Source organism: Corvus moneduloides, chromosome Z (genome assembly GCF_009650955.1).
Source record: "Corvus moneduloides isolate bCorMon1 chromosome Z, bCorMon1.pri, whole genome shotgun sequence".
NCBI classification, from domain to species: Eukaryota; Metazoa; Chordata; class Aves; order Passeriformes; family Corvidae; genus Corvus; species Corvus moneduloides.
This window is the reverse complement of record NC_045511.1, coordinates 845,148-857,510: the sequence shown is the minus strand read 5'-3', so window position 1 is coordinate 857,510 and position 12,363 is coordinate 845,148. Positions and strand designations below refer to the sequence as shown.

At 48.0% G+C, this 12,363-nt stretch overlaps 1 protein-coding gene and 1 long non-coding RNA gene across 22 annotated transcripts in view; both read right to left on the bottom strand.

Moving 5' to 3' along the window:
- Positions 1–3,387: 3,387 nt before the first annotated feature.
- The window catches only part of TCF4 (transcription factor 4), a 142,727-nt gene continuing 133,751 nt past the window's right edge, over positions 3,388–12,363 (bottom strand). For 18 of the 21 annotated variants that reach the window (XM_032096019.1, XM_032096026.1, XM_032096020.1 and 15 more), the window contains 4 exons: positions 11,203–11,365; positions 9,329–9,558; positions 6,157–6,297; positions 3,388–3,847 (listed from right to left, as the gene is read on the bottom strand). In XM_032096019.1, the coding sequence (XP_031951910.1) occupies positions 6,161–6,297; positions 9,329–9,558; positions 11,203–11,365 (530 nt within the window). In that variant the 3' untranslated portion in view covers positions 3,388–3,847; positions 6,157–6,160. The remainder of the gene's footprint in view (positions 3,848–6,156; positions 6,298–9,328; positions 9,559–11,202; positions 11,366–12,363) is intronic. The other 3 variants (XM_032096016.1, XM_032096018.1, XM_032096017.1) reach the window with 1 other exon arrangement.
- On the bottom strand, positions 7,935–8,264 carry LOC116437817. The gene is made up of 3 exons (XR_004237491.1): positions 8,126–8,264; positions 8,067–8,068; positions 7,935–7,971 (listed from the first exon to the last, which is right to left on the bottom strand). It is a non-coding gene; the product is annotated as an uncharacterized LOC116437817 (long non-coding RNA).

Sequence of the window (12,363 nt, the reverse complement as noted above, 5' to 3'; positions counted from 1 at the left end):
CCCCTTTTCTTCCCCCCTTATTTTCCCTTTATTCCCTCCTTTTTCCCCCCTTATTTTCCCCTTTTTCCCCCTTTTCTTCCCCCCTTATTTCCCCTTTTTTCCTCCTTTTTCTCCTCCTTTCCCCTCCTTTCTCCTCCTTTTCCTCCCTTTTTTCCTCCTTTTTCCTTTTTCCCCTTTTTTCCCCCTTTTCTCCTCCTTTCCCCCCTTTTTTTCCTTTTCCCCCCTTTTCTCCTCCTTTTTCCCCCTTTTTTTCCTCCTTTTTCCCCCTTTTTTCCCTCCCTTTTCCCCCTTTTTCCCCCAAGCCCAACCCCCCTTTGAGGGCAAAAAAAAAAAACCCTAAAAAAGAACCAACCCCACCTGATTTTGGGATGAGAAGCAACGGGAAAATCCCTCCATGAGCCGAAAATAAATCAACAAACATCATCCCCCAAAAATCCCAAAAAAAAAAACCGAGAAAAGGGGAAAGAAAACCCCCAAAATTTCCGTATTTACAGGTAAAATCCTTTTAAAAAAAGTCCATCCGTACGACGAGGATTTCTCATGGATTTCCCCTTTTTTCCCCCTTTTTTTTGTTTTTTTTTAGGTTTTTTCTCCAGGAACAACATCACCCCAAATAAAGCAGGAAAGGAAGAAAAAAAAACCCCAAAAAATCCAAAAAACCCCACCAAAAAAAAACCCAAAGAAACCCCCAAAAACCCCCAAAATAACCCCCAAAAAACCTGGAAAAAAAGCACAAAAAAGCCGCAAAAAAACCACTAAAAACCCCCCAAAAAACTCCAAAAATCCCCCAAAAAATCCCCCAAAAATACCCCCAAAATAACCCCCCAAAAACCTCCAAAAAATCCCTAAAAACTCCAAAAATCCCAATAAATCCCCCCCAAAACCCCCATAAATCCAAAAAAAAACCCCCCAAAAAACCTCTAAAAATTCCAAAAAACCTCCCAAAAACCCTCCCAAAAATAGAAAAAAATCCTAATCTCAAAAAAAACCCCTAAACCCCCCAAAAATAACCCAAAAAAGCTCCAAAAAAACATAAAAAACAGCAAAAAACCACCAAAACCCCCCCAAAATAACCCAAAAACAACCCCAAAAAAACCCTCCAAAAAATCCCTAAAAAACACCCAAAAACCCCCAAAAAACCTCAAAACAACCACTAAAAACCCTCCAAAATTCCAAAAAAAATCCCCAAAAATCCAAAAGAAATCCCAAAAAAATCTCAAAAAACCCCCCAAAAACCCCTCCAAAAATTCCAAAAAAATTCCCCGAAAAATCTAAAAAAAATAAAAAAAACCCCCCAAAATTCCCAAAAAAATCCCTAAAAAAATCCCCAAAAAAACCCCCAAAAAATCCCAAAAAAATCCCCAAAAATCCCCAAAAAATCCCAGAAAACCCCCCAAAAATCCCCCCAAAAAATCTGAAAAAAATCCCCCAAAATCCCCAAAAATCCCCAAAGCCCCCCAAAACCCCCAAACATTCCAAAACCGCCCCAAAACCTCTCACCCCCCCCAGTCCTGGGCTAAATCTCTCCGATAGATTTTTCTCTGTTTATTTACAAACATCTTCCTCCCCCTCCTCCCTCGGGAAGCTCCTGCTGCTTCCTCCCCCCCTTCCTCTTCCTCTTCCCTTTCCTTCTCTTCCTCTTCCTCCTCCTCTTCCTCCTCCTCCTCCCCTTTCCTCTTCCTCCTCCTCCTCCTCCCCTTCCTCCTCCTCCTCCTCCTCCTCCCCTTCCTCCTCCTCCTCCTTCTCCCCTTCCTCCTCCTCCTCCTCTTCCTCCCCTTCCTCCTCCTCCCCTCTCCCCTTCCTCCTCCTCGTTCTCTTCCTCCTCCTCCCCTCTCCCCTTCTCTTCCTCCTCCTCCTCTTCCTCCCCTTCCTCTTCCTCCTCCTCCTCTCCTTCCTCCTCCTCCTCCCCTCTCCCCTTCCTCCTCCTCCTCCCCTTCCTCCTCCTCCTCCCCTTCCTCTTCCTCCTCCTCCTCTCCTTCCTCCTCCTCCTCCCCTCTCCTCCTCCTCCTCCTCGTTCTCTTCCTCCTCCTCCTCTCCTTCCTCCTCCTCCTCCCCTCTCCCCTTCCTCCTCCTCGTTCTCTTCCTCCTCCTCCCCTCTCGCCTTCTCTTCCTCCTCCTCCTCCTCCTCCTCTCCTTCCTCCTCTCCTTCCTCCTCCCCTCTCCTCTTCCTCCTCTTCGTTCTCTTTCTCCTCCTCCCCTCTCGCCTTCTCTTCCTCCCCCTCCTCTTCCTCCCCTTCCTCTTCCTCCCTTCCTTCCTCCTCCCCTCTCCCCTTCCTCCTCCTCCCCTTCCTCTTCCTCCTCCTCCTCCCCTTCCTCTTCCTCCTCCTCCTCCTCTTCCTCCTCCTCCCCTCTCCTCTTCCTCCTCCTCGTTCTCTTCCTCCTCTTCCCCCTCCTCCTCCTTCTCCCCTTCCCTTCCTCCCCTTCCTCCTCCTCCTCTTCCTCTCCTTCCTCCTCTTCTTCCTTCTCCTCCTCTTCCTCCCCTTCCTCCTCCTCCTCTTCCTCCTCCTCCTCCTCTTCCTCCTCCTCCTCCTCCCCTCTCCCCTTCCTCCTCCTCCTCCTCCCCTCTCCCCTTCCTCCTCTTCCTCCTCCTCCTCCCCTCCCCCCTCCCATTCTCTGCTGGTTTCACGGGAACGTCCCCCCTCCCCCACCCCCAAAGCACTCCGTTTTCCCGGGAAAAGTGCACAAACGCTCAGTTTTCCCTCTTTTCCCCCCTTTTTCAGGGAGTTTTTCCCCCCTCCCCTCCCCCCCCTCCCCTTCAAGAAGTACACTTTTTAGCATTATTGCAAAGTTTACCTTTTTTTTTTGTGGGTTTTTTTTTTTTGTGTGGTTTTGCAACTCGGAAAATCGTTTTGTTCTTTTTTCTCCTCAGCTTTAACAAATTCGGGGAATTTTTTGGGCGGCGGCGGCGTCGGGGTTTTTTTTGTTTTTTTGTTGCTTTTCCTTTTTTTTTTTTTTTTGTGGTGTTTGTGTGGTTTTTTTTTTCCTTTTTTGTTTCTTGTTCCAAAAAGAAGAGAAAAAAAAGAAGAAAAAAAAAAGGAAATTTTCTCACCCTTTTTCTTTTGTTTTCCCTTTTTTTAAATTTTCTTTCCCCTTTTTTCCCCCATTTTTTTCCCTTCCCCTCCCTTTTTTTTCCCCTTTTTCCCCTTTTTTCCCCCATTTTTTTCCTTCCCCCCCTTTTTTTCCCCCCCTTTTTTCCTTTTTTCCCCTTTTTCCCCCCTTTTTTTTCCTTTCCCCCCCTTTTTCCTTTTTCCCCCTTCTTTTCCCTTTTTCCCCTCATTTTTCCTTTTTTTTTCTTTTCTCCCCTTTTTTCCCTTCTTTCCCCGTTTTTTCCCCCCTTTTTTCCCCCTTTTTTTCTCCTTTTTTTTTCTCTTTTTTTTCTCTTTTTTGCTCATTTTTTTTTTTTTTTCTGTTTCTTTCTTATTTTGTTTTTTTAGGCACAAAAAATGCATCGGTCCCACAGTGTGGAGAAAGAAAAGATTGCCAGGCTCGGAATTCCGCGTCGGACATCCCGTGATATGTTCCAAGAAGAGTCCTCATCCCTCCCCAACACCAAAAAACCGAAAAAGTTCCTTTTTTTTCCTTTTTCTTCCTTTTTTTTTGTTGGTTTTTTTGTCGGTTTTTGTCGGTTTTTGTTGGTTTTTTGTTGGTTTTTTGTTGGTTTTTTCTCGTTTTCCCGTGGTTTCCTTTCGTTTTTCGTTGGTTTTCCCTTCGGGAATGCCGGAATCTGTCGCGTCTGGGATTCGGAATCGACTCAGACTTGTCGGACGGGTACGGAAGGGAAGGGCTCGGGATCGGGATCAGGACGGCGGAGAAGGAATTGGGCTCTCGGCTTTTCCGTGGAGAAATCCTATGGGAGCAGCAGGAGAATTCCCATTGGCTCAGGGCGATCCCAAAAAACGGCCCCGCCCCGGTGCTGTCGTGGCAGGGAAGGGCCCCAAAAGGGATTTGGGAGGGGTTGGGAGGTGTGGGCTGGATGGGCAAGGTCGATTCCGAGCCCAAGATCCATCCCTGAGATGGAACCCTAAGATTGAATCCCAATATCCAACCCCAATTCCAGCCCTAATATCCAACCCCAATATCCAACCCCAATTCCAGCCCTAATATCCAACCCCAAGATCCAACCCCAATTCCAGCCCTAATATCCAACCCCAAGATCCAACTCTAAGATTGAATACTAATATCCAACCCCAATATCCAGCCCTAATATCCAACCCCAAGATCCAACTCTAATATTGAATCCTAATATCCAACCCCAATATCCAGCCCTAATATCCAACCCCAAGATCCAATCCCAATATCCAACCCCAATTCCAGCCCTAATATCCAAGCCCAATATCCAACCCCAATATCCAATCCCAATATCCAACCTCAATTCCAGCCCTAATATCCAACTCCAAGATCCAATCCCAATATCCAACCCCAATTCCAGCCCTAATATCCAACCCCCAGATCCAACTCTAATATTGAATCCTAATATCCAACCCCAATTCCAGCCCTAATATCCAAGCCCAATATCCAACCCCAATATCCAATCCCAATATCCAACCTCAATTCCAGCCCTAATATCCAACCCCAAGATCCAACCCCAATATCCAACCCCAATTCCAGCCCTAATATCCAACCCCAAGATCCATCCCGAATATTTAATCCCAATATCCAACCCCAAGATCCAGCCCTGCTATTAATTCCCAATATCCAACCCCAATATTGAATCCTAATATCCAACCCCAATATCCAACCCCAATTCCAATCCCATTATCCATCCCTAATATCCAACCCCAATTCCAGCCCTAATATCCAACCCCAATTCCAACCCTAATATCCAACCCCAATATCCAATCCCAATTCCAACCCCAATTCCAATCCCATTATCCAGCCCTAATACCCAACCCCAAGATCCAGCCCTAATATCCAACCCTAATATTAATTCCCAATATCCAATCCCAATACCCAGCCCTAATTCCAACCCCGATATCCCACCCCAATGTCCATCCCTGACATCCAACCCTAATATTTAATCCCAATATCCAGCCCTAATTCCAACCCCAATATCCAATCCCAATATCCAATCCCAATACCCAGCCCTAATTCCAACCCCGATATCCCACCCCAATGGCCATCCCTGATATCCAACCCTAATATTTAATCCCAATATCCAATCCCAATGTCCAACTCTAATATTGAATCCTAATATCCAACCCCCAAATCCAACATTGATATCCAGCCCTAATTTCCAACCCCAATATCCATCCCTAATATCCAACCCCAATATCCATCCCCAGTTCCAACCCCAATTCCAATCCCAATATCCATCCCTAATATCCACCAGGAGGGATTTGGGATCCAGGAGGGATTTGGGGGTTCAGGAATGGGGATCCAGGAGGGATTTGGGAATCCAGGCATTAATGGGGATCCAGGAAGAATTTGAGGGTTCAGGAATGGGGATCCAGGAATGGGGATCCAGGAGGAATTTGGGGGTTCAGGAATGGGGATCCAGGAGGAATTTGGGAGTTCAGGAGGAATTTGGGATCCAGGAGGGATTTGGGGATCCAGGAATGGGGATCCAGGAGGGATTTGGGGGTTCAGGAATGGGGATCCAGGAAGAATTTGAGGGTTCAGGAATGGGGATCCAGGAATGGGGATCCAGGAAGAATTTGGGGGTTCAGGAATTGGGATCCAGGAATGGGGATCCAGGAGGGATTTGGGAATCCAGGAATGGGGATCCAGGAGGAATTTGGGGGTCCAGGAGGGATTTGGGGGTCCAGGAATTGGGATCCAGGAATGGGGATCCAAGAGGGATTTGGGGATCCAGGAGGGATTGGGGATCTGGGAGGAATTTGGGATCCAGGAGGGATTTGGGGATCCAGGAATGGGATCCAGGAATGGGATCCAGGAATGGGGATCCAGGAGGGATTTGGGAATCCAGGAATGGGGATCCAGGAGGAATTTGGGGTTCAGGAATGGGGATCCAGGAGGGATTTGGGGATCCAGGAGGGATTTGGGAATCCAGGAAGAATTTGGGAGTTCAGGAGGAATTTGGGATCCAGGAGGGATTTGGGGATCCAGGAATGGGGATCCAGGAGGAATTTGGGAATCCAGGAATGGGGATCCAGGAGGAACTTGGGAACGGGAAAAAGGCGGGAGTGGGGGCCGGACCTTTTTACATCTGTCCCATGTGATTGGAGGCGTCGCCCATGCCGGGGTGGGGCCCTGCGAGCGAGAGCGGAGGAGGATCCGAGGAGACTTTCTCTTCTTCCCTCCTCTTGAGGCACGCCGCCTTGGGATTGAGATTCCGTTCTGCGGGACACAGCGAGGGGTTGTGTGGGGAAATGGAAAAATTCCATGGAGAAATGGAAAAATTCCAGGGGGAAATGGAAAAATTCCGTGGGGAAATGGAAAAATTCTGTGGGGAAATGGAAAAATTCCGTGGGGAAAAGGAGGAATTCTGTGGGGGAAAGGAGAATTCCATGGGGAAATGGAAAAATTCCGTGGAGAAATGGAAAAATTCCAGGGGGAAATGGAAAAATTCTGTGGGGAAAAGGAGAAATTCCATGGGGAAAAGGAGGAATTCCATGGGGGAAAGGAGAATTCCATGGGGAAATTCCGTGGGGAAATGGAGGAATTCTGTGGGGAAATGGAAAAATTCCATGGGGAAATGGAGGAATTCCGTGGAGAAATGGAAAAATTCCATGGAGAAATGGAGGAATTCCATGGAGAAATGGAGGAATTCCATGGGGGAAAGGAGAGTTTCATGGGGAAATTCCGTGGGGAAATGGAGGAATTCTGTGGGGAAAAGGAGGAATTCTGTGGGGGAAAGGAGGAATTCTGTGGGGAAATGGAAAAATTCCATGGAGAAATGGAAAAATTCCATGGGGAAATGGAGGAATTCCGTGGAGAAATGGAAAAATTCCGTGGGGAAAAGGAGGAATTCTGGGGGGGAAAGGAGAATTCCATGGGGAAATTCCGTGGGGAAATGGAGGAATTCCGTGGGGGAAAGGAGAATTCCAGGGGGAAATGGAGAAATTCCATGGGGAAAAGGAGAAATTCCATGGAGAAATGGAGGAATTCCGTGGGGAAATGGAAAAATTCCGTGGGGAAAAGGAGGAATTCCGTGGAGAACAGGAGATCCCCCCATGGAGAACAGCACCAATTCCATGGAGAACTTCACGTTCTCCATGGAGAACCCAAGAACCTCCATGGAGAACTTCCCCAACTCCATGGAGAGCCAGAGAACTTCCATGGAGAAATAGAGAACTTCCATGGAGAACTTCCATGGAGAAAAGGAGAACCTCCATGGAGAACCCAAGAACCTCCATGGAGAACTTCACCAACTCCATGGAGAACAGAAGAACCTCCACGGAGAACAAGACATCTTCCATGGAGAACTTCACCAATTCCATGGAGAACCTCCAGGCAGAACAGCACCAACTCCATGGAGAAATGGAGAACTTCCATGGAGAACAGGAGAACCTCCATGGAGAACAGCATCAATTCCATGGAGAACTTCACCAACTCCATGGAGAAAAGGAGAACTTCCAATGGGGAACTTCCATGGAGAAAAGCAGAACTTCCATGGAGAACCTCCTTGGAGAACAAGACATCTCCCATGGAGAACTTCACCAACCCCATGGAGAACTTCACCAGCTCCATGGAGAACTTCCCCAACTCCATGGAGAACTTCACCAACCCCATGGAGAACTTCACGTTCTCCATGGAGAACAGGAGATCCCCCATGGAGAACAGCACCAATTCCATGGAGAACTTCACGTTCTCCATGGAGAACAGCAGAACCTCCAGGGAGAACAGCACCAACTCCCTGGAGAACTTCACCAGCCCCATGGAGAACTTCACCAACCCCATGGAGAACAGGAGAACCTCCAGGGAGAACAGCACCAACTCCATGGAGAAATGGAGAAGTTCCATGGAGAACTTCCCCAACTCCATGGAGAAACGGAGAACATCCATGGAGAACTTCCATGGAGAACAGGAGAACCTCCACACAGAACTTCACCAACTCCATGGAGAAAAGCAGAACTTCCATGGAGAACCTCCTTGGAGAACAAGACATCTTCCATGGAGAACTTCACCAATTCCATGGAGAACTTCACCAGCTCCATGGAGAAACAGAGAACTTCCATGGAGAACTTCCATGGAGTACAGAAGAACCTCCACGCAGAACTTCACCAACTCCATGGAGAACTTCACGTTCTCCATGAAGAACAGCAGAACCTCCATGGAGAACTTCACCAACTCCATGGAGAAATGGAGAAGTTCCATGGAGAACTTCCCCAACTCCATGGAGAAACGGAGAACATCCATGGAGAACTTCCATGGAGAACAGGAGAACCTCCACACAGAACTTCACCAACTCCATGGAGAAAAGCAGAACTTCCATGGAGAACCTCCTTGGAGAACAAGACATCTTCCATGGAGAACTTCACCAATTCCATGGAGAACTTCACCAGCTCCATGGAGAAACGGAGAACTTCCATGGAGAACTTCCATGGAGTACAGAAGAACCTCCACGCAGAACTTCACTAACTCCATGGAGAACTTCACCAGCTCCATGGAGAAACGGAGAACTTCCATGGAGAACTTCCATGGAGTACAGAAGAACCTCCACGCAGAACTTCACCAACTCCATGGAGAACTTCACGTTCTCCATGAAGAACAGCAGAACCTCCATGGAGAACTTCACCAACTCCATGGAGAAATGGAGAACTTCCATGGAGAACTTCCCCAACTCCATGGAGAAACGGAGAACATCCATGGAGAACCTCCTTGGAGAACAAGACATCTTCCATGGAGAACTTCACCAATTCCATGGAGAACTTCACCAGCTCCATGGAGAAACGGAGAACTTCCATGGAGAACTTCCATGGAGTACAGAAGAACCTCCACGCAGAACTTCACCAACTCCATGGAGAACTTCACGTTCTCCATGAAGAACAGCAGAACCTCCATGGAGAACTTCACCAACTCCATGGAGAAATGGAGAACTTCCATGGAGAACTTCCCCAACTCCATGGAGAAACGGAGAACATCCATGGAGAACTTCCATGGAGAACAGGAGAACCTCCACACAGAACTTCACCAACTCCATGGAGAAAAGCAGAACTTCCATGGAGAACCTCCTTGGAGAACAAGACATCTTCCATGGAGAACTTCACCAGCTCCATGGAGAACTCCACCAATTCCCTGGAGAACTCCACCAACCCCACGCAGAACTTCCCCAACCCCGCGCAGAACTTCCCGTTCTCCATGAAGAACAGCAGCACCTCCCTGGAGAACCTCCCCAGCCCAACCCCACCGCGGCTCCAGCACTGACCTCGGACCTGCTGCTCCAGGCTGAGGATGACGGCCACGGCCTGGTGCAGGATGAGCAGCTTGGTCTGCGGCTTGTCGCTCTTGAGGTGCAGCTGCACCATGCGGCCCAGCTCCTTGAAGGCCTCGTTGATGTCGCGCACGCGCAGCCGCTCCCGCGCGTTGTTGGCCATCCTGCGCTCCTTCTCGCGCTCGGCTTTCTGCTCCGGCGTCAGGTCCTCGTCGTCGTTATTGCTGCGGGACATCAAAGGGCCCAGCGGCAATTCCCCGGTCAGACCGACCCCCAGGAAAAAAAAAAAAACCACGGGAATTCGGCGCCGTTTCGGCGCCGTTGCGGGATTTGGGTTTTTGTGGAACGCTGCTGGGATTGCGCTCCCGGAGTTGCGACTCCGACCGTCCCGATCCCGACAGATTTTGGGATGGTGGCTCCGCTCCCTGGGTGATGATCCCAAGGGTTGGGGGTGGGAACGGTCGGAGGCGCCGCTTCCGCCGCTGGAATCTTGGAATCCGAGGGTTTGGAAGGGAATTTTAGGATGGGCTCATCTCAATCCTTCCCTGATGTTTGGTTGTTCCAAACCCGACCTCGCACAATTCCCAAATGGATCAAATCCTATCAAAACCCTTCAAGAATTCCCTAAAGGCCACGCCGGGATTTTCCCAAATCCAAGCCGGGCACGTCCCAGAGCTCCAAGAAAAAAGCCGGAGCCTCCTTTAGCCGGGGATGCAAATGCATCCGAATTCCAGCTAAAAAAGGGCGGGAAAAGAGGAACAACGGCCAAATCCCGGGATTTTTTGGGGATTTTTTTTGGGGATTTTTTGGGGTTTTTTTGCGGGGATTTTTTTTGGTTTTTTTGGGGATTTTTTGCAATTTTTTTGGGATTTTTTGGGGAATTTTTTGGGATTTTTTGCAAATTTTTGGGGATTTTTTGGGGGATTTTTTGGGATTTTTTGCAATTTCTTTGGGATTTTTTGGGGGATTTTTTGGAGGATTTTTTTGGGATTTTTTTGGAAAATTTTTTGGGATTTTTTGGGGGATTTTTGGGGGATTTTTTGGAGATTTTTTTTGAATTTTCTTTGGATTTTTTGGGGGATTTTTTTGAATTTTTTGCGATTTTTTGGGCGATTTTTTAGGATTTTTTGGGGGGATTTTTTGTCATTTTTTTGCGATTTTTTGGGGGGATTTTTTTTGGATTTTTTTTGCAATTTTTTGGAAGGTTTTGGAGGATTTTTTGTGATTTATTTTGCGATTTTTTGTGATTTTTTTTTGGATTTTTTTGCAATTTTTTGGGGGGATTTTTTTGCAATTTTTTGGGGGGATTTTTTTGTGATTTTTTTGGGGGGGATTTTTCGTGATTTTTTTGGCGGATTTTTTTGCGATTTTTTGGGGATTTTTTTGGGGATTCTTTTGGGATTTTTGGGGGGATTTTTTTGGGGTGATTCTTTTCGGGTTCTTTTTGGCGATTTTTTGTGATTTTTTTGCGATTTTTTGGGGGGATTTTTTGGGGATTTTTGGGGGGATTTTTTTGGAGTTTTTTTGCAGATTTTTTGGCGATTTTTTGTGATTTTTTTGCGATTTTTTGGGGGGATTTTTTGTGATTTTTTGGGGGATTTTTTTTGGAGTTTTTTTGCGATTTTTTTGCGGATTTTTTGGCGATTTTTTGTGATTTTTTTGCAATTTTTTTGGAGTTTTTTCGTGATTTTTTTGGCGATATTTTTGCGATTTTTTTGCCGATTTTTTTGCGGATTTTTTTGGGGGGAAATTTTTTTGGGGGGGGATTTTTTTTTTTTTTGGAGCCTTTTTCGAATTGCCGCGCTTCCGTTCACTTCATCGAAATCCAAGAAGGAATTAAATGAAGCGACACTCCCGGCTCCCGTTACCTAGATCTTGACCTAGTAATGGATTTGATCTCCTTCTTGTCCTCCTCCAGCTTCTTGTCGTCGGCGCCTTTGGCGTCCTGCAGGTTCTCGTCGGCCTCGTCGTCCGATTTGATCTCCGAGCTGCCCGACGACACGCTCTGCCCTTGGAGAGCGGCGGGAAGGGCTGCGGGGAGGATTCGGGGAGGATTCGGGAAGGATTCGGGAAGGATTCGGGGAGGATTCGAGAAGGATTCGGGAAGGATTCGGGAAAAGGGGTGAGGGAGATCAGCCTATGGATTCCATCCCATGGCTTCCATGGATCCCATCCCATCCCATGGATCCCATCTCATGGATGCCACGGATCCCAGCCCATCCCATGCATCCCAACCATCCTGTCCCATGGATCTCATAGATGCTATTCCATCCCATCCCATTGATCCCATGGATCCCATCCCATAGATCCTATCCCATCCCATTGATCCTATCCCTTCCCATAGATCCCATCCCATCCCCTGGATCCCATCATACCCATCCCATGGATTCCATCCCATTGATCCCATCCCATTCCATGGATCCCATCCCATCCCATCACTCTCATCCCATGGATCCCATCCCATCCATCCCATTGATCCCATCCCATTCCATGGATCCCATCCCATCCCATCACTCTCATCCCATGGATCCCATCCCATCCATCCCATGGATCCCATCCCATGGATCCCATCCCATTGATCCCATCCCATCCCATGGATCCCATCCCATTGATCCCATCCCATCACTCCCATCCCATTGATCCTATCCCATCCATCCCATGGATCCCATCCCATCCATCCCATGGATCCCATGCCATGGATCCCATGCCATTGATCCCACCCCATCCATCCCATCCCATCCCATGGATCCCATCCCATTGATCCCACCCCATCCATCCCATCCCATCCCATGGATCCCATCCCATCCCATGGATCCCATCGTATCCCATGGCTCCCATCCCATGGATTCCATCCCATCCCATCCCATCCCATCCCATCCCATCCCATCCCATCCCACTGATCCCATCCCATCCCACTGATCCCATCCCATGGATCCCATCCCATGGATCCCATCCCATCCCATGCCATGGCTCCCATCCCATCCCATGGATCTCATCCCATGGATCTCATCCCATGGATCCCACCCCAT